General features: G+C 46.2%; 1 protein-coding gene across 38 annotated transcripts in view; it reads right to left on the minus strand.

The window, feature by feature from the left end:
• Positions 1 to 19374, minus strand: part of Ank3 (ankyrin 3) — a 484120-nt gene that overhangs the window by 30173 nt on the left and 434573 nt on the right. For 21 of the 38 annotated variants that reach the window (XM_037199680.1, XM_037199690.1, XM_037199685.1 and 18 more), the window contains 8 exons: positions 18133 to 18340; positions 16578 to 16674; positions 15884 to 16112; positions 15134 to 15259; positions 14219 to 14341; positions 13751 to 13777; positions 12462 to 12543; positions 1800 to 8240 (listed from right to left, as the gene is read on the minus strand). In XM_037199680.1, coding sequence (XP_037055575.1) covers positions 1800 to 8240; positions 12462 to 12543; positions 13751 to 13777; positions 14219 to 14341; positions 15134 to 15259; positions 15884 to 16112; positions 16578 to 16674; positions 18133 to 18340 — 7333 coding nt within the window. Of the gene's footprint in view, positions 1 to 506; positions 8241 to 12461; positions 12544 to 13750; positions 13778 to 14218; positions 14342 to 15133; positions 15260 to 15883; positions 16113 to 16577; positions 16675 to 18132; positions 18341 to 19374 lie in introns of all 38 variants that reach the window. The other 17 variants (XM_037199698.1, XM_028877242.2, XM_028877244.2 and 14 more) reach the window with 4 other exon arrangements.

The raw sequence follows: 19374 nt of genomic DNA on the forward strand, positions 1-19374 counted from the left end.
TGTACTTAGATGTGTCCTAGTCACCTACACAAATACTCCTTGTCTGTCACCCGCATCAGGCCAAATGCCAGATTACATGGATGCTCGGAATGTAATGAGATTGAACATGCTGGCGAGCTGGCCACTTCACAACGGTCACAGAGTCGCGTGGGTGGCCAACAGCCTGGGATGGAATCTGAACATCTGTGCCTCGGCTCTGACAAGAGTCATCTCCACGAGCACATTAGAAAAAAAAGAAAACCGTTCACGTCTTGAATGACACCGGTGTAGCATGCTTTCCCTAGCTCTCTACAGTGTAGCTGGATTAGAAGAGGAGAGAAGAGCGTCTAGGACAGCACACACAGATGACAATGACAGAATGAGAAGCTACGGTTAGACCACTCCACAAGCAATCACGACAGGTCATGCACTAGGGTCTACGCGTCGGAAAGTGTTTACGGACTATGCTGTGTCTCCAGGTCGGGAGCAGAGAGCGCTCGAGAAACCTGACTGCCTTTGGTTCTCACCAGTCCTCCTACTGCCGGCCTTTCCACTCTTTGATTTTAAAGGCGCTGCCTCTGTTCTCTTATCTCTAGCGGACTTCGTGGGAACTGAAGGCTGGCCACCCCGCGAAGTCTCGGACAACGACGTGTTTCTGGAGGTACTCTCTTCCTCATCAGACAACTCCGACTGCATCTTTTTGTCTTCTTCAGTGAGGCGGTCCACAAGCTTTAGGGTCTCACCACTAATGGCCTTAAAATATTCAATGGGATGTTTACATACCGCCTTAAGCTGACTTTCTCTAACTTTAACGGTGGTGGTGGTGGTGGTATTGGTGGTGGTGGTGGTATTGGTGGTGGTATTGGTGGTGGTGACGGTGACACAGGTGGATCTTACCTTTACTGGCAACTTGGATGGAGGCGGTTTGGCCTTGCCTTTCTCTGGCTGCCCTCGCTTTTGTGTGGCGCATGCTTTTCTGACTGCAACTAGGTTCTCCCTGTGTGTGTTTTTGACTGGAATTCGGGACTTGGCGTCTACACATGAAGAAGTAGGGAGGGTTTTGTTTTTTTCAGATGGACCAACCTGCCTCAGTTTACCTGCTTTACTGTCTGGCTTATGGTTTGGCGGGAAGACATCTTTTGGTGCAGTGGCCTTTATGGGAAGCTTGGATTTCCGCCTAACCCCTATTGGATCCTTCCGCGAATCTCTGGTGCAGGGTCCTTGTGTCCCTGGACTCTTTCCTGAGCCTTTCACTGGATTTGCTTTCTCTGTGGTACAAGTGGGTGCGGCGCATCCTGTCAGAACTACGTGATTTGTGGTGTTATCTGTCTGCATGGTGGAGGAATCCAGATTATTGTTGTTATTGAAGTTATCTTTTTGAAAATCGTGTTTCTCCTGGGGCCTATCGCCCACCTGGCTATGGGGTGCACTTGAGATTGCTGTCAATGTTTCGTTTTCTAACCCCTGGCAACTGGTCACCACAGCCTCTATCTTATCTGTCACTTCTCCAGAGCCTTCTTTCTTCATGGTCATGGTAGATGCGGAAATTCCCATTTTTATAGGCGTGCGTGACTTGGGGTCAACTTTTGAGGCATTAGCCGCGGCTGCTGACTTCTCCAGAGGGCCGCTGCAGCCCGTGCCTTCCTGACCCTCTCCGCTGGTCGGGATGCTGGGGTTGGGTTCGGCTGCTGGTGCCTCTACATCTCTCTCTAGATGGGTGTCTACCGAGGTGTCCCCTGACTGTGGCTGTGGGGTGTCAGTGACCATCCTGCTATCCCCTTCCCCCTGGGCCCCTGACTTCCCTTCAGGAGTATGCTCACCAATCTGGAAAAATTGTAGCCTCTCTTCCACAAAATCTCTCTTGCTCATGTCAATTGCACCACTGCGGGTCATCTCAAACATTTTTCCTTCGTGAAATGGGAAGGGGTTAGGCTCACTAGTTGGGGTACTTTCATCGGTTGGCGTTCTGGCTGGCGTTGTGTCAGGGGTGGTGGCCGGAGAGCGGTCGTCCACCGCCAGACCAAAGGGCTTAGTGTCATCTTCCCGAGATTTCCCATCAAAGACTTCATTGTCCCCTCGGTTATTGGGCCACGGGTCAAAATCTAGACCTTTGGTCGCTACGGTTTTAAAAGGAGTGGCGAACTCTTCATCCACTTTGTAACTGAAGTAAGTATCTGGAAACACCGATCGGTCTGGGTGTCTGCCTTCCAGGGTGAAAAACTGGGCCCCTGACTTGGGATCCGTCTTCTCCGGGGTTCTGTCGGATGAAGAGCTTTTGGAAGAGGATGGCTTCTCGTCCTCCAGTCCCACTTTCCCCTCCTCCTCAATGACTTCCAGTTTACTCTGGCTGAAAGAGCGGTCGGCCGGCTTCAGGATGCCCTCCGTCCAGACATCCTTCTTGGGGTCCACGGTCTGACTGGGGAGTTTAGAGTCACTCTCCGTGAGGCCATCGTCCTCATCCTGCAGGTCATAGCCGTCCAGGGAGTCAATCTCGGTGGCATCTGTGTCATGGGAAAACTCGGCCGTGGTTGCGATGGAACACTCGGTGACAGACTGGTCATTGTTTCCGTTCTGAGCTGTCTCGTTCTGAGGTGAGTCAAGGCCGGACTCACTCTCTCTCCCGTTACTCTCCACCTCTTTCTGGGTGGAAGCCTTCGTGGCAGCAGTTTTGGATTTGGCCACATCTTTCTGTCCTTCATCAACTTCCTTCAGCTTGAAGGTGTATTTTTTAACCGGGACCGGTTGATACATGGACTCATCATCGCTGGAGTCGCTGGCCTCGGCGCCAGGGGGGACCGGTGATGGGGGCTGCACTCGGATGACAGGTTCAGCCAACTGGTACTTGTCACACTCATCCTGAAGGTTGACCTCAATCATGTCAACCTCCCTTTCGGGGCGATACTGATGCTTCTTATCAGATTCCATCTGGTCGGCATCCAGGGGGGGAGGAGGGGGAAATTCAATATAGGCAACTCTGTTACATTTGGGTCTTTGGATAGAGTCTTTGCTCACATCACGCTCTGTTTCCGGCTCCACAGTCACCTGCTTCAGGGGGGCTGATTTGGGCTCCTCCGACTCAGACTCCTCAGAAACCTCGGGAATCGGGCTGGGTTGTCCTGGGATAAAAGCTATGAGGGAGTCTGGTGTCTTAGACGTGAACTCGTAACTCACTTCCTCTGAGCTGGGAGTTTCCGGGGTCAAAGGGCTCTTCCCAGAGCTATCTAGAAAGGACACTTGCTCTAGAGTATCATCTTCTGGACTGCCCTGGGGAGAAGGAGGCTGCTTTTGCTGTCTAGCTGTATAGAAGGTCCCCCTGGCTTCCTGCACCGTCTTACACTCCTGACTGATGATTTTTTTTACGCTTCCTTGTTGGAGCTCCTTTTCATACTGTTTTCCCACTTGTACGAAGCTGACATACACGGGTAGGGTTTTGATTTCCTTCCCCCCCTCTGTCTGGGCTAGTGGAGCAAGCTTCTCCAAGCCCTCCATGGAACCGTGGTCAAACACATCACTAGAGGGAGAGTCCTTTCCTGGGCTAAACTCTAACGAATCAGGAGATCTGGTGGGAGAGGTCTCGGTTTCATCGAGAGCTGGGCATAGGCCTACGTAACTCTGCTTGGAAACTTTGCTGATTTCGGAATAGGTAACTTTTTCATCATCTATGGAATTAAAGTGCTGGCTCTCAACTATCTCTTTGCTCATACTTGACCGGGACACTTTTTGGGATAGTTCATGTTTTGGAAATGTTGACTGCTCACAAAACCCATCAGGCATGTTAGAAGATGGCGTCTTCCTCTCGTCTGTGACCCTGATGGGAATATGGGATAGCGCTGAGCTCTCGCTTCTCCTGGGGGGATGCTCGAGAGCGCCGCTGGGGTGGTCCCCTTCTTTAACAATATACTCCCTGTATAACACTTTCTTGGAGGGAGATTTTACACTCATTTCCTTAATTTCTGAGAGAGAGCCGTTCGTTAACAATTTGTGTTCTCTCTCAGTCACACACATAAATTCATTCTTTGGATCGGCATTCTCGCTCCCATCAGGGCGACCGGCGTGATTATCTCGGATATCGTGAACAAGCACATGCGAGACTTTCTCTTTCTGAGCCTTGTTGTTATTGGCCCCAGAACTTTCCCACGTTCTAAAGACCTTTCTGTCCCACGGTCCCTTGGCCGCTAGGTCTGATGTCATGGGGCAGGCTGAGTCTTCTTCAGCCTGCTGCTCAGGAAAGAAGTCGGCCACTGCCCTACTTAACATCTCAGTTCGGGGTCTTTTGGCATCATCAGAGCCCGATTCGTTCACAACGACGTCGTTGCTTTTGGCACGCTCAGCTTTGAACATCGTGACATCGTTTTGTACCGGTGCTCCCTCCTCCGAGAGGTCTACAGCCTTCTGCTGTTTTTCTCTAGGAAAACCTGGGTGTGTGGGCAGCTTGTTGTCTTGAGCTTTCTTAACTGGGATTCGGGATGGGCCGTCCAGATTTTTCTCTTCTTGAGACGGGTCCTTACTTTTTGCGCGTGCGCCTTGTTCAAATTTTAATCGGATGGAACTGAGTTTAGATTGTTTGAGCTGGAATCCAGACTGGGGCCCTTCTGGTCCCCTGCTCTGAGCAGTGACAGTTCTTTTGGCTTCCTCTGTAGGCTGGCCATCCTCACTCTGTTGGGAAGGGACCCTCTTCTCTGGGCTGCTGGACCCACCGGGTATCTTCCTGTCCTCAGCCTGAGGGACACCTTGTCCATCTGGGCCACGCTGCCTGGACTTAACCCATTCGTCATTGGATGCCAATAGCTCTGTTAAGACCTTCTCGGGACTGCTGCTGGTGGAACTCTGGGAAGAGTATTCTTTGCCATTTTTGGGGCGTGGCTTTTTCTCCGGGGACTGCAGTTCATCATTTAGCTTCTCGGTTTTGTCACGAAAGAACTGTGACACTTGGGTCAATTTCTCTTCAGCCTCCTTCACGGTCCTGTCCACCCTGTCTTCATATATCAACTTCTCTCTACCCCTCTCTAGTCTGTCCTCGGACAAGTGCATCCACATGGCATGTTTTGGACCACTGACATTACCCGCATAGTGCAACACCGTCACTTTATCAAAATGCTCATCTTTAGACACTCTCCCTACCCCATTTTCAGACACATCTTTATAGACTTTGGAGAGGATTTCTTTTGGGGGGGCAGTGGCTACTTTATCTCTGGAGCGCTTATCAGACCTCTGTAACTCTGAGCTAGGGGCTCCTGTAGGGTCTGTCACCGATTCCTCGGTATCAGAGTGAGAAACATCTAGCTTCTCGGACAGAAGCATTTTCTCAGCAAACCTGTAAGACTCCCCTCTCAGGTCTGACAGCTCGTCATCATGGTACTCTACGGAGTGCTGACTCAAGAGCTTCAGGGTTTTATAAGAGTCATCGGACAGGAGCTGTGCGGAGCTAGGACGGCTATCTTCTTCTTGGGACACTGGAGTGTTTACTCTGGAAGATTCCAGATAGGAAGGCAAGGACTCTTCCGCGGCAAGCTCTTCTTCTTCCTGCTGACCCTGCTCCTCGGGGCAGGGAAAGGCATCGTGTTTCTCTGGCAGAAAATCTTTTAAGTTAATATTTCCCCGGGATAAGTCTCTCTGACACACAGATACTTCCTTCTCGGGATGCTTTTTGGTCTCTCTAATAATGACTTCAGTGGGCTCAGCTTGGTTACCTTTTTCGATGTGGACTTCTATTATACGCTCCAGTTTGGGTTTCAATTGGTTGTCCTCTGCGTGCTGGGCTGAGGTCTCAGCAGCAGACTTGGCAACGTCTGGAGACATGGCCGACTTGTGTTCAAACAGCCCTGCCAGCTCTTTGGAAGGGTCTCGCCCGGACTGAAAGGCTTTCATGATGTCGTGGACTGACATGGTCTCCTCAATTCTTTCTGAGGCACACTCGCTGCCGGGAGGGGAGTGATACACCATCCTGGTGGTCGTGGTGATATGAGTCTCTTCTTTGACACGCATGCCTTTACTTAAGACCCGGCTATGGTCCTCTTCCTCGCTACTGGCTTTCATTTGAAATGCTTTTACTTTTTCCTTAATGCTACAGGTGGTAGGCTTTGGCTCCAACTCCATAAATGTAGGCGAAGGCTTGGGGGACATGGGGTCTTCCGGCTGGGACTGGGGGATCTCCCCAGCAGAGGGCTCATAGCTCCTGATCACATGGACCACTTCAGTTCTTGTCTCTGTGATGACAGGAGGGATGGGGACTTCATGGAAAAGGGGCTTCGGGCCAGTGCTCTCGGCACTCTGTGGGGCTGATGGCGTCTTCTCGCTTCTGGTCTCAAAGCCACTGTCAGACAAGGGACTTTTATCTTGGTCATGTTGAGAAAAGTCATCAGGGGACTCTAAGATGGCATCCGATCCGAAAAAAGAGTCCGCCATCTTGCACAGTTCCTTCTCAGAGGTGGAAGGCCTCATGGAGGCCGGTGGCATCTTGAGTTTGTGCTCCTGCAAGGCCATGGCTGGCTTTAAAATCCTCTTCTGCCTCTCCTCTCCGTCCTTCTTTACATCTTCGAACTTGTACTTTAAGTTGGTCAATGTACTGCTGCCGCCAATGTCGTTCGTCAGGTAGTCTATGACTCTCGTCAGGTTGGCCTTCCCATGCACTTTCTCGGGCAGAGATGGGGTGTGGCTGGCCGCAGCCTGCCTGGCTTCTCGTATTTCCTCGGAGCTAAATTCTGTCCAGTCATCCTCTGGGGAATGTCCTTTGTCACTCTTGGGGGATTTGGGGGGCCCTTTACTGTCGACGCATACGTCCTTTTTGAGGATCTCGCTGACTTTGACCAGGTCTTCCTTCACTTTCTCGACGATCTTGAAAGGCTCTTCGTCGTCTATCCTCCCTTCTTTGGGAAGGTCGGGTTGGAATGGCTTCTCCTCAGGCACGTCTGTCTGCAGTATGGCGGTCATTCTCATGAGGTCCTCCTTCATTTCAGCCACGTCCTTTAAGATCTCCTGACTGGAGGACAGAGAGGATGGCGCCGACAGCTTAAGGGCCGAGGGCGTGAGGAACAGAGATGACTTAACGGGAGATGATGACGTGCGATTGAAATGGGGCTGGGGGCGTGGCTCCGTCGTCAACGTTTTAATGGGTGACAGCAAAGCGGCTGCCGATTTGGTGAGCGAATTAGAGTCCGGAAGCTTCTTCAATGCTGGTTCGGACAAAACGTTGACTACCGAGTACACTGGCACTGTGATGACTGATGAAGTTACGGATGAGGTAGTAGCAGATATTGAAGACCCGAGGGAGGTGTAGAGTGCACTTGCGGAGGGAGTTCTAAGAGACTGAAAAGCCGAGGGGGCTGAGGGGGCTGCAGGAATGTACGACCTGAGTGGGGAAAAGGGCATGGCTGTGGCGGTCGAGAGCGCTTTCTCCACCGTGTCAGTGGCCGCGCTCACCACCGAGCTCACCGCATTGGTGGCTGTGGAAACTTTGTCCTGGAACGTGGCAGTGGCTTTGCATCCGTTAATTAAAGCTAAGGAGGAAGGGTACTTCAGAGGAGAAACAGACCCATTGACTAGCGCTACCTCTGCATGTCCAGACATCTGCTTTAAGGGGGAGGAGAGGGATGATGCCATCGTAGCTTTAGCTGATGACATGACATCAGCGGCAGACTTGGCTGGAGACACCACTGACTTTAAAGGTGAAGAGCTCAGGGGTGCTGCTGATGTGATAATCGACTTAAACGGCAAGCTGGAGGAATACATAGTAATGTTTGATTTGGGGGAGGCAGGAGGAGTCATAGTAATGGATGACCTCTCCAAAAGAGACCCTGCGGTCGTCACAGGGGAAGTTCGAGAGGAAAAGGTCGAGTTGGGTGCCAGCCCCTTTAAGGGCGTAGCAGCCTCGGTAACTGGGGGAGCTCTCCCCAGGGTACCGGAGGCCACTTGGATATTGTATGGAGATGGTGACACCACTGTTTTTATTGGCGAGGAAATTGTCCGAAAAGACCTAATAGGAGATGCCACGTCACTAATGGATTTGACTGAAGATGTAGTTGATGCGCCTAACGTGGATTTGATTGGAGAAGGAGTCGAAACGGACCATATGGATTTTAACGGAGAAGCTGATGGTGTGTTAGAGGAAGAGCTGGATAAGGAGGCGAAGCCTGACTTGACCGGCCCGGGCACTGTGATTGGAGCTGTGGTCCAGGACTGGTATGGTCTTGTAGAAAAGAATGGCTTGTATGAGTAAGTGGTGGGGAGGGATCTTGCTGTTCCTGAACTCCGTTCAACTGTTTCTTAAATTTTAAAATGAAAATCAAACACAAAAAAAAAATCAACGAAAATGGTTGAGAAACAGAGAAGAGACCAGAGAAAAAAAATTGGTCAGTAAACTTGGAAATATTGCAGAAGCAAGTACAACTGTTTGCATGATTTGGGATGGGAGAGGCAAAAAAAGAGGAATGATTTGAAGCAAAAGAGGAAAAATAAACGTGAATGAACACGAAAAATCTGAAGTTTAAAAAAAAAAAAGGTAACGGAGGAGGTGACTAGAACCAGCGGACATGGGAGGAAGCATGAGGGAAACACACACAGCAGCCACAGAGGTCAATGATGAAATGGAGACACACAGGCAAAGGAGACAAGGACGAAAATGGACACCATGGAAAACGGCCTCCTTACTTCCTATTGACTTTCTCGTGTGCTGGGTTAGAAATAGCAGCAGCCATTCTGCTTTGCCTGCATACATACATATGTCTGTTTTGTGCAACCACAGAAAGTGTCTTAAGACTCTCGAGTGTTTCCTCTGCTACAGCTTGTCCACCATAAATTGCACCTAGTTAGAACCATTTCAATATGTGAATCCACACATTAAATAATATTTGAAACTCTTTTTTTTTTCTCCTTTTCAGAAAAACCACTCAAGCTTGATCATGCAGAGTCCAAAATAACTAGTAAAAGACAGGCAACTGGTGTGCAAACTGTGAAGCCACTGGATTTTTAAGTCTGTTTCTTCCATGCAGGATTGGTTATATCTCACACCCATAAAAAGCCAATAAGAGCAAGAAATTGCCTGAATCAGAGCTGTCAACCAAAAACTTAAAAACAAGGAAGAGGAATGTTTGCATCGATCCTTTTTCCATGCAGTATATTCCTTTTGATGAGGGGGAAAAGAAAAGGTGATATGAAATGATTTAAAAAAATGCATGTGTACATACACACATACAAAAGGGGGAGGGAACAGAAAATACGGTTCATGGTTACCAGAGCAAGCAAAGCAACTGAAAACATTTGATCATGCGGCGGCGGTTTATCATGGCAAACAAGCCAATGAGGTAATAGTTTCAAAGCAGTATTATGCATGGTATATATAATCTTTAAAAATACTTTCTCAAGAACATTTGCAAAGAAGAGTACACTTTTTCCATGAGATGTGAAGTCTTGGTACCTTTTGAGATTTTAGGAAGCTTTGAGACACATTATTAAATATATCTGCAAGAAAAGAACTCCATATCTAGAGCTTGCTTCATTATAGGGAGAACATAATTTGTATCTTTCCCCCCATAATCTGGCCTACTTTTAACTCTCAAAAGGTATCGTGGGGGAAATCCAAAAGCACAAATATATTTTGAAGACCCCATATATCAAGTACCTACAGCGGCATATGGTACAAACATATATGTTTATCAAATGCAAAGGTACCAATTCTGGTACCTTTCTAGAATATTCCTCATACTTTTGGTTACTCCAAACACTGCAATGGCCCATGAGGAAAGATGGGTCCAATAATACCAACATTCTTCTCAAAACAGGCAAGAAACCCCTCACATGAGGCGGGTACATATTGAGGACAACAAATCCAAGCATAGCATCTCTGCTTCCATAACTCTTAAAGCCAACTGGTCACGAGTTGGGAATACCCGCCAAGGGCTCACTAATGTCCCACGCCAGAGATGAGTACAGTCTTGGTCCAAAATGGCAACAGTTTACAGTAACAATGAGATGTGCAGAGGACATGAGGACCTCCTTCGTCGTTTATGCTCTCTCTCACACTGTGCCCAGGCCCCTGTGTCAATCCTCTCGGTGGGTTAGCAGCTGCTCTCACAAGGGTGAAGATTTCCATTCCTAGTGTGCATTTAAAGGCAGATATTTAGAGCGTGCCTTTTTTCCAGCGCTATGCATTAGCCTTACTAAAGTGGAAGAGGAGCTAAGGAAACGTCACTCAGACACAACTCCATCTGGGCATTAGTGCTTAACCTGTGGGAAAGGCCATACTGTAGACACATGGCTTGGAGATTCCTTTGATTCAATGATTTGGGCTCAGTGTGTGTTTTGAGAGTTAGTCTTTTATTTTATTTTATTTATTTACTTATTTTAAACTACCAGAAACTGGGAAGGCCTCTAGTGTTTGGGTTGATAAAGAAAATAAGTATTGTTTTTAAGATTTATTTATTTATTTATGTGTGTGTGTGTGTGTGTGTGTGTGTGTATACACATGCATGTGCACGTGCACATGAATGCAGGTGCTGTGGAGGCCAGAAAAGGATGTTGGATTTCCCTGGAGCTGGAGTCATAGGCTATTGTGAACTGCCTGACGTTGAGTACTGGGAGCTGAACTGGGGTCCTTTGTAAGCCGTAATCACTCTTAATTACTCAGTCATCTCTCTAACCCTTCACAAAAATGTCCTTTGAGGTACACCTATGATTTCTAACTTTGAAAGGAGCCACCACATTACCGCTTGGCTATGTATCTTCTGTTTTAGGGACACCCACTTCATGACACCCTTTGTGAGCATGGCCAGTTCTTGACGTTGGGCAGTTAACAACAGACAGACACCCTGGGCAGCAGAGGAGTAGGGGAAGTATAATTTATTTGGAGTCTAACACCTTCAGGGGCTTGGGACACTTCCCTTGTGTTCTTAGTCCCTTCTCCTTCTTCTGTTGGACATGCCTATGTGCCTTGTCACAAAACAGACAGGAAGAAAAAAACAAAACACAAACCAAAGGACCCTTTCCTTCTGCCGAAAGTCAATGACAAGCTGAATAGATCCAGATCCAGCCCAACAGCCACACTTTAGTGCGAAAGGAAAACTCACTCGGCACACCGGGCCTTTGATTTCAGGTGGCCCCAACAACTAACACCTTGGAGACAGAGTAAGGGAAATCTGCCCAGTGTCATGGTGTCTCTGATCTAAAGCAGTTGCCCCAGCAAGGCTTTCCAAAGTCTAACATTGCTGCCGCAAGGATCCCAACAATGATCTAGTGAGAGTCTCAAAAGAAAAAGAACACCTGAGAGTTACGCCCAATTAATTTGACCGAAAAACCAAATAGCCACAGGCACGTCCCACTTCCCTGTGCCATCACGACAATAATTAGCTTCAGACCTCTGGTTCCGGAAGGCTAGAGCTGTGTCTGGCAGAGGAGAAAAGTCAGGTCTGAGGGAATGTTTAAGGACACGGTAGGTTTGCTATCTATATCCCTCTAACAAAGTTAGTCAGATGTACTGTGCTATACGTAGTGGGGCCATTTCCTGCTAGTGTGTCTTATGTGTGCTCAGAAGAGGTGGGGGAAAAAGACCCAGGGCTTTTACTGTGATCTCTCCAGGCCTCTGGGAACCGAAGTGTGAACAGCAAGGAATCAATGACCAAGTCTTTTCATCTACATTTGCTTTAAGCTACGGCTCTCCACTGGTGATGGTGACGGGACCCAGTGGTGATCAAACAGGATCAAGAACTGCATTCTGTACTCACAGTTACCTTTGGGGTTGGGGCTCGCTCTAGGGCTATGGTGAGCATGGGATAGGATCACTGCAACCACGAGGGAAGAGAAGGTAGTCAGTGAGAGAGAAAGACAGAATCTGACCAGAGAAACTTAACAACCACATTGCAAGCCAATTATGACCTAACGCATCCGCCAGGACCAAAGAGCTTTGCCAGTGTAGTTCAAGAACAGCCTTAGAACTGAGATCTTGACGAAAGTCAGAAGAGATGGGAGATGGGATGAGAAATCCACACACTAGTGTTACCCCCAGAGAGGGTGTATGTGTCTTACAAAGGGAAAAGACCCGGAAACACGTGCCACAGTGTAGCTCTATTAAGACAGCTGAGATGACAAAGTGACCTAGCCGTCCCTTGTGCCACCATAAATATCCATAAGTAAATACACACCTTCCCTTTTACAAACAGATTTAAAGGAACACCACTGGTACTTCTCTCCGAGCATATTAACAACCACCAAAGTAAAACCAAGGCTTTAAGAGGGAAAAAAAAAACAGCTTATAAATAAAATAATTAGTGACTAGCTTCAAGAACAGCAATCTTTTTCAGCTATGACCTGGATATCTATGTCTTCAACGATGTATGGAACATTAAATTTCATAATAGGGTTATGAAATTTCTCTGTAGGCAATTGTTTCAGGTTATTCATTTTCCAAATGACATCAAAATTTAGTGTGTATAGAAAAAATGTCTCTTCTTCTAAAAACCGACATCGATTAGTGAATGCGTTAGGAGACTCACTCATGGCAGGCTCAGTCAGGTAGCTGTAGCGCTTACGTAAAGCTAGAGATGCAAAGCTCTGACGTCTGTCTGCCTTCTCAGCCTGAAAAAGAAGAGAAGAAACCATTTCCACCTTCCCTGGGACACCTTTCCACTTTGAAACATTTCACTGGATGGGAGGGTCATGTCTTGTCCACCCTTGGGCATTATTTCCCCTTTGGGAGTCTATGACCCCTGCCCTCAACTCTCAACATAACCATGATGTAGCAGGCAAAAAAATCGCACCCACACAAGCAGACTTACAGGGGACTCGAAAGGTTGAACGGTGAGTTTTCCACCCGTACATTATACTGAAAGCACACGTCACAAAATACGCTATGTGCATACATTCAAGGGGAAATGGGACAAAAAGCATCATCCCAGGATCCCACCGTGGGTACATAGTAGAGATGAGATTACAAATAGGTGGATGGACTCATCAGTGGTTCTGTGGCTTGGGCTGCCATTGTTATTATTGACAATTAGTGTGGGTTCTTAAAAATCCAATTATCACAAAGCTTACAGAAATACATAGAACTTAGGAAAAACTCTTGCAAAACTGCACAGTGGCATTCTTAAAAAATGGCCAAGATAGGGCTGGATCCATGGGGCAGATTCAGTGTGGACACTGCTCTTGCAAAGGACCTGAGTTTAGGTTCCAGCCGCCACATCAGGAAGCTCACAATCCCCCAGGGGGATCTCATGTTCTTTTCTGGCCTCCAGGGGCACTGCATTCAGGTATACACACCCACACAGAAACACATATACACATAAGTTAAAAAAAAAAAAAAGAATCTTCTTAAAAATGTCCAAGATCAAGTCTTTAGCTGGAATGGCAAACATTTCTCAGCAGTCGGTGAGAAAATACTTTACATTACATACAACATAGTTGATTGTACAACACAACTCCATACAATAACCAAGGTCTTGAGTTAGAAGTGATAGCACGTCAGATAGGCAGAGGGCCGTGGGGAGTAAAATACACCTGTGAAACTTAGGGTTAAGTTTATGCAAGGCAATCTGTCACGTTGAAAGATGCTTACGTGACTCCGGGTCTTTCATTGACTAGTTTATTGTTTTTGCAGAATGCACTGAAGCACTCCTATGTTGATGGGAAGAGTGAGCCACTTTAAGGAAAAACAGCTAACTCTACCTCCCACAGGCTAAGACGTACAATAGCATTTAGACTGTTCCCCGCTGCAGGCTTTTTCACACAATATCCAATATCTATTTTACCTCGGGTAGAATAAAAACAGAAGTGTTCATATTACCTCATCATCTTGATCTGACTCTGTCTCCTTTTGGTCCCAAGATGCATTGCAGAGACAAGGAATATTATAATGGACAAGCAGGGAAAAGAGTTGTCAGGATATGAAAAGGACTGAGTAGGGCGCACACAATGCAAGCTGGTTTAGAAAGCAAAGCAAATCAAAAGAAGCCAATAAAAACAGTATCACGGACCATACATCCACGGCAAATTAAACGTGTGACAATCATTTGGAAGCATCAAGATCTACAAACTACCAGCGGAAGCAATCAACAGAGGACTTCACCATACAGACTTGTCAGCACAGGACACCACGGGAACAGGACGTCATCTACACACGGAGACTAACACAACTCAAGTTTCAGGGGCTTTCAGAGAGTCACAAAGCATTCCTTCATTACATACCAAGGACCCATTGCCTCAAGACCAGGTCGGGGTGTGTGTGTGGAAATAAACCAGGTTTAAAAGATACCTTTTTATGTGCAGGTAGAGTAATGTTTAAGTTGCAAACGGCTGTTTGGGGTAATCCCTTTGTTGTCTTGGGCTCTTTCAGGAAAGACAGACGTCCGCAGGGCTCTTGGCTGGTATCTCTAACCTAGAAGAATTTAGGTAATGGATGAATACACAAAGAGACAGATTCCTTTCCATGAAAAGGTAAGACATGTTTGTTTTATCAAGTGCCCAGAGAGGGAAAGGATGGTAACCCAGGATGAACATGGGGATGAACCTGGCAAGGTACCAGAAGCTCAGCTCCTGGCTTAAACAATGGGATGGCCACCACCCACTTGTCTCATGTGATAAGCCATTCTGGGCTATGTGCATTATCTGTCTTCCTACTAATTTAAAGTTTCAGGCTTTGAAACATGGACCAGCAGACAGTGTGAGCCTCCCTACTGTGCCTGAACTCCCGTGGAAACACAAATCAGAGTTAACTAAAAATGGTCCATTCTGCCCTAGGTTGTTTCATTTTATCAACACTTCCTTGAATTATTTAATGTTTCATTTGGTATATTTTGAGACAGGGTCTCACTACGTAGACTTGACTTGGCCTGGAACTCACTACTGTAGAGCAGGCTGGCAAACTCACAGAGATCTATTTGCCTCTGCCTCTGCCTTTGCCTCCTCAAGTGTTGGGATAAAAAGTGTACAACTCTATAAATGGGTTCCATTTCCTTACATTTAAATAACACATATATGAATGTTCATTTACCAATAATAAAGTTTTATTAGCTTGAAAATTTACCCTGGTAGAATTAGAACAAAATCTGACTTTGTTCTTAAGTCATACTGGGTGGGATAATTCAAACTAAATAAGCCATTTAATATTTTTTTTTATTCTCTCAGAACTTTAAAAATAATTGCAGAGTGGATGTTAAAGATGATTTACCTTGATGGAAAATGGCAGTCTGTTTTCTTTAAAAGAATAGAAGTTAAAAACAAGCTGCTGAACTCCTTTGGTAAGAGGGGCCAGGTTTCCATAGCAATCAACGAATATGGGCTTTCCTTCCAGGACCTTCCAGAATAAAAAAAATACACAATTTAATGTTAACTTGACCTAAAAGAATATTGAGAGTTTTAAGTCAAATAACATCAAAAGACCAACATAATGACATCACTATGAGATAATTATTTTATGGAGTTGTTTGCTTTAAAAATACTTCTGGGTGCTTACAATTCAACAGCCATAATTAGTAGCTATTATTACAGACAGGTATACAACAGAATTATGTTTCTCTTCCAACAATTTTAAATATGTCAGATAAAATGCCTGATATCATTTCCTTAAGTAAACTGAGAACTTTCATTTCTTGGCTGGCTGATATTCACATGATGTCTGGGTTTGAAACATGAAAATCACGATAATGTGTGGGGAAAGTGACTACACACACACACACACACACACACACACACACACACACACAAATTCAGACGGCCACAGGACAATGGAGACTAGTTTAGATTCATTTGCATTCTATTGCAAAGCCCTTCAATGATTTGATGTTGAACCCATTTCAAAGTTTTAAAATAAAACATGAATGCCCTTGATATTTCTGTATAGTATGTGCTGCTATGATCCCCAAATAGGTCCCTGTCTGGGGAATGCGGTGACAGATACTCATTCTTGTGACCCCAGTACCTCAATGTCTTTGCTCCGGGCCACCTCCTCGAAGTTCTCCTGCTGCTCCAGGGTTTTGTCCACCCTGTCGTCCGTCATGCAGAAGCATCGCAGGGAAGACTCCACCGGGTCATTTGTTTTGGCAAAAACAACAAACTTGGCCATGTAGGGGACACATATCAACTCTCTGTACAGTTGTGAGGCTAGCCCTACGGTTTCTAAAACCTGATGGCAGTCTGCAAGCCAAAATCTGAGAAAAACAAAACACATAATGAAAAAAAAAAAAAAACAACAGAAAAACAAAACCCAATAATAGCAAAAGATGCAAAAATAAACCCAAAAGAACTCACAACGAAGAAAATCTGGGACTAAGGGTATGACCCCCAGGTAGAGCAAATATTTTTAGCATGTTTATCCCCGACATCAAAAAAAAAAAAAAAATCAAATTATGAAATACAATGAAAAAAAATCAGAGTCTAACAGATCCCAAATCAAGCATTATAAACTTGTTCATTTAAATGGCAAAGGTATTTATTCAAGCAAAAAGCAGTTTATTCCCCAATAATAATTTCTTTCTGGAAATAACATTAAGGGCCTTCTATTCTCTCCCATGAATTTAAAAGTAGTTATACTGTATTGACAATAACATTTTTTTACTTCCCCAAAAAGTGAGACAATGAATTCCATGGCGCTCTTCGAACTTTCACTTCCATACCTGGCTGAAACATTGGTTGTGAAAGACACACAATCCTTTATGAAGGTCAGAGGGGTGGTTCCTGTGATGTCTTCCCATTGAGCCGGCGAGGTGCCCCCTGGGGACAGCACAGACAGAGTGACTTTATCATAAAGTGGCTCCCTGCAGACTAACTGCCCATCACCTGGCTGTTCTTCCGGCAGCCACTAAGAGGCTGGCTACAGCGCTTCCGGTTCAGCGCTTCCGGTTCTGCGGTGCAGTACAGGCGACTGCCTCTGCTCGCCTTCATCCTCTTACCTGCTAACGGGGCGTTCACTGGAATTCACAAGTACATATATTATTTCCTCTTTGTCTGGATCACAAGGGATAGTTTCAACTTGGGATAATTTGTTAAATGTATCATCTTTGCAGTTTTCAGAGGTGTGTGTGTGTGTGTGTGTGTGTGTGTGTGTGTGTGTGTGTATGTGTATGTGTGTGTGCGCGCGCGTGCACATATGTATATGGATGCGGGTGCCTGAATGTCCACATGTGTTCACAGGCCAGAGATTTACATTGGGTATCTTCCTTCATTGTCTACCTTATTCTTTGAAACAAAGTCTCTCACTGAATCTGGAGCACACTGATTCAGCTAGGCTGGTCTGCTAATGAGCTCAGAGATCGCCTGCCTTCCTCCCCAACCCCCTGGGCTGGCGTTGTAGACAAGTGGATCCTGTGTGTGGATCATGCTTAAGCAGCAGGCGCGTCAACTGAGCCCTTTCCCTAGCCTCCCAAGTAGGCTTTTGGTTTTGGTTTTTTAAAGTGGGGTGGGGAATCATCAGGAAAGTTTGGGTAGCTGCTCATTTTGTCCTTGGCTGAAATACCACTTTTCTGGGCTAAAAGGAAGAATTGGACATCAAAGAACAGGGTGAAACCTTGACTTGGTTCATCTTTGACTTGAGCTCAGTGACCAATCAGGGAAAAAAATCAAAGGGTCAACTGAAGTCTGGATTCTAAAGTTCTTTTTGCATTTGTGTGTGTCTCTGTGTGTGTGTGTGTTTAGGTCAGAATTTACTGGACTCAGTTCTTCCACCACGTGAGTTCTGGGTATTGAACTCGGGCTTGCCCGCAAATGCCATTTCTTGCTGAGCTGTCTTCTGGGCCTGAGGTCTGGATGCTAGGTACTTAAAACGAAATGTGTTCTCGGGCCTGGGTGACGCTGATGAGCACAGCTGGGTGGCACCGAAGGCATCATCCTCAACACTTCCCATTCAGGCCCTGGGAGATCTTCCCCCCCAGAGCTCATTCATTTCCCTTGTCCAAAAGATGCTACTTGGTTGCTTACCTCTGTCATGGTTCCCTAAGCACTTCAGTTGAGTCAGTAACACCTCAACAACGCTAAAAGGGCTTGATTTCTAATATGCGTATTTTAAAAAAACCTGAATTTTAAATATACCAGGAGCCTTGTTCCTGGTGGAAATTTTCCCATTGAGAGGATTGAAGAGAACGAATACAGGACTCATTCCTTGTTTTCTACTCTTTGTACCTCCACACACAGTCGAGGCAGACAGACAGGAGTCACTATGGGGGGGATCCATACCTGTAATGCTGCAGAGGAGCCGAAGGTTGGGCGTGGTGTCCCCCTTATACCCATTGGACACGCCTTCTCCTGAGGGTGGGGGCACCGGAATGGTCATGGTGATTGGCTTATGGAATTTCCTCCTCCTTGGTTCCACAGTCACAATGGGGCTAAATGTTGCTTTGTTTCCAAGGATCTTTTTCACAATCTCCTCTGGAACAGGCTGAGCCTACAGCAGAGGGAAACACACAAAAACAAAACCTTAAATAAAAGTAGACTTAAATAAATCTTTTTTAAAAAAAAGCTTTAAAAAATTTAGTTAGTATGTATACAGTGTCCCGTCTGAATATATGCCTGCAGGCCAGAAGAGGGCACCAGATCTCATTACGGATGCTTGTGAGCCACCAGGTGGTTGCTGGGAATTAAACTCAGGCCCTCTGGAAGAGCAGCCAGTGCCCTTAACTGCTGAGCCATCGCTCCAGCCCCCCCCCCCTTTTTTTTAATCTGAAGATGTAGTTTTTAATAGAGAATGGTGGGAGGATACTGATAACAAAATCCATGTCTATCTTTACCCCTTTTCCTCACTGCTTTGGGAAGGCAGAGAAATGAAATGACCCTAACCCAAGCAGAGCGGTTTTCTCAGGGGGAGCAGACCATACTGGCTTGCTGGGAGGGGAGGGAGCCAAATCTCAGAGCAAAGAGGAGGTAAGCAAGCACAACCTCAGTATATGTTAACCCTGTGCAGGACGCGCCCTGAAGCCTCACAAAATTACCCTCTACAAGAAATAAGCTGTGAGGCTCTCGGAGGCAAGGAGCAACCTCTAATTTAGAAGGGATGAGTTATAGTCAGCCAGGCCTAACTTACTGCTTTTGGTGTCTCTACTGTCTGGAGAAGTGCTTCAATATGAGGGGGCAGATGAAGGGAACCCCACTAACACATAGGGTCTGCCTATCACCCCTCTCCCCAACAACGCCTCAGAATGAGAGTCGAGCCTCACAAAGAAAAGCTGGTGGTCAGTTCAACTTTTAATCACTGGATTAACAACAAAAAATGATCATTACATCATTTTCTATTTTTCCTTCTGCAATAAAGAAAAATAAAGAGCTCAAGACTAAACTAATTGGAGTGAATAAATATAAGAAAGATCATTTTTGCCAAGATTTCCAGTCAGCCTTCTAAACCCAACCAAGTTCCAACTGGATTGGACAAAGCCCAGCATTTATGAAGTCCTATAAGCCCAAATGTGAGCGCTTGCAAAATTT

The sequence above is a fragment of the Peromyscus leucopus genome, chromosome 16_21 (assembly GCF_004664715.2).
Source record: "Peromyscus leucopus breed LL Stock chromosome 16_21, UCI_PerLeu_2.1, whole genome shotgun sequence".
NCBI classification, from domain to species: domain Eukaryota; kingdom Metazoa; phylum Chordata; class Mammalia; order Rodentia; family Cricetidae; genus Peromyscus; species Peromyscus leucopus.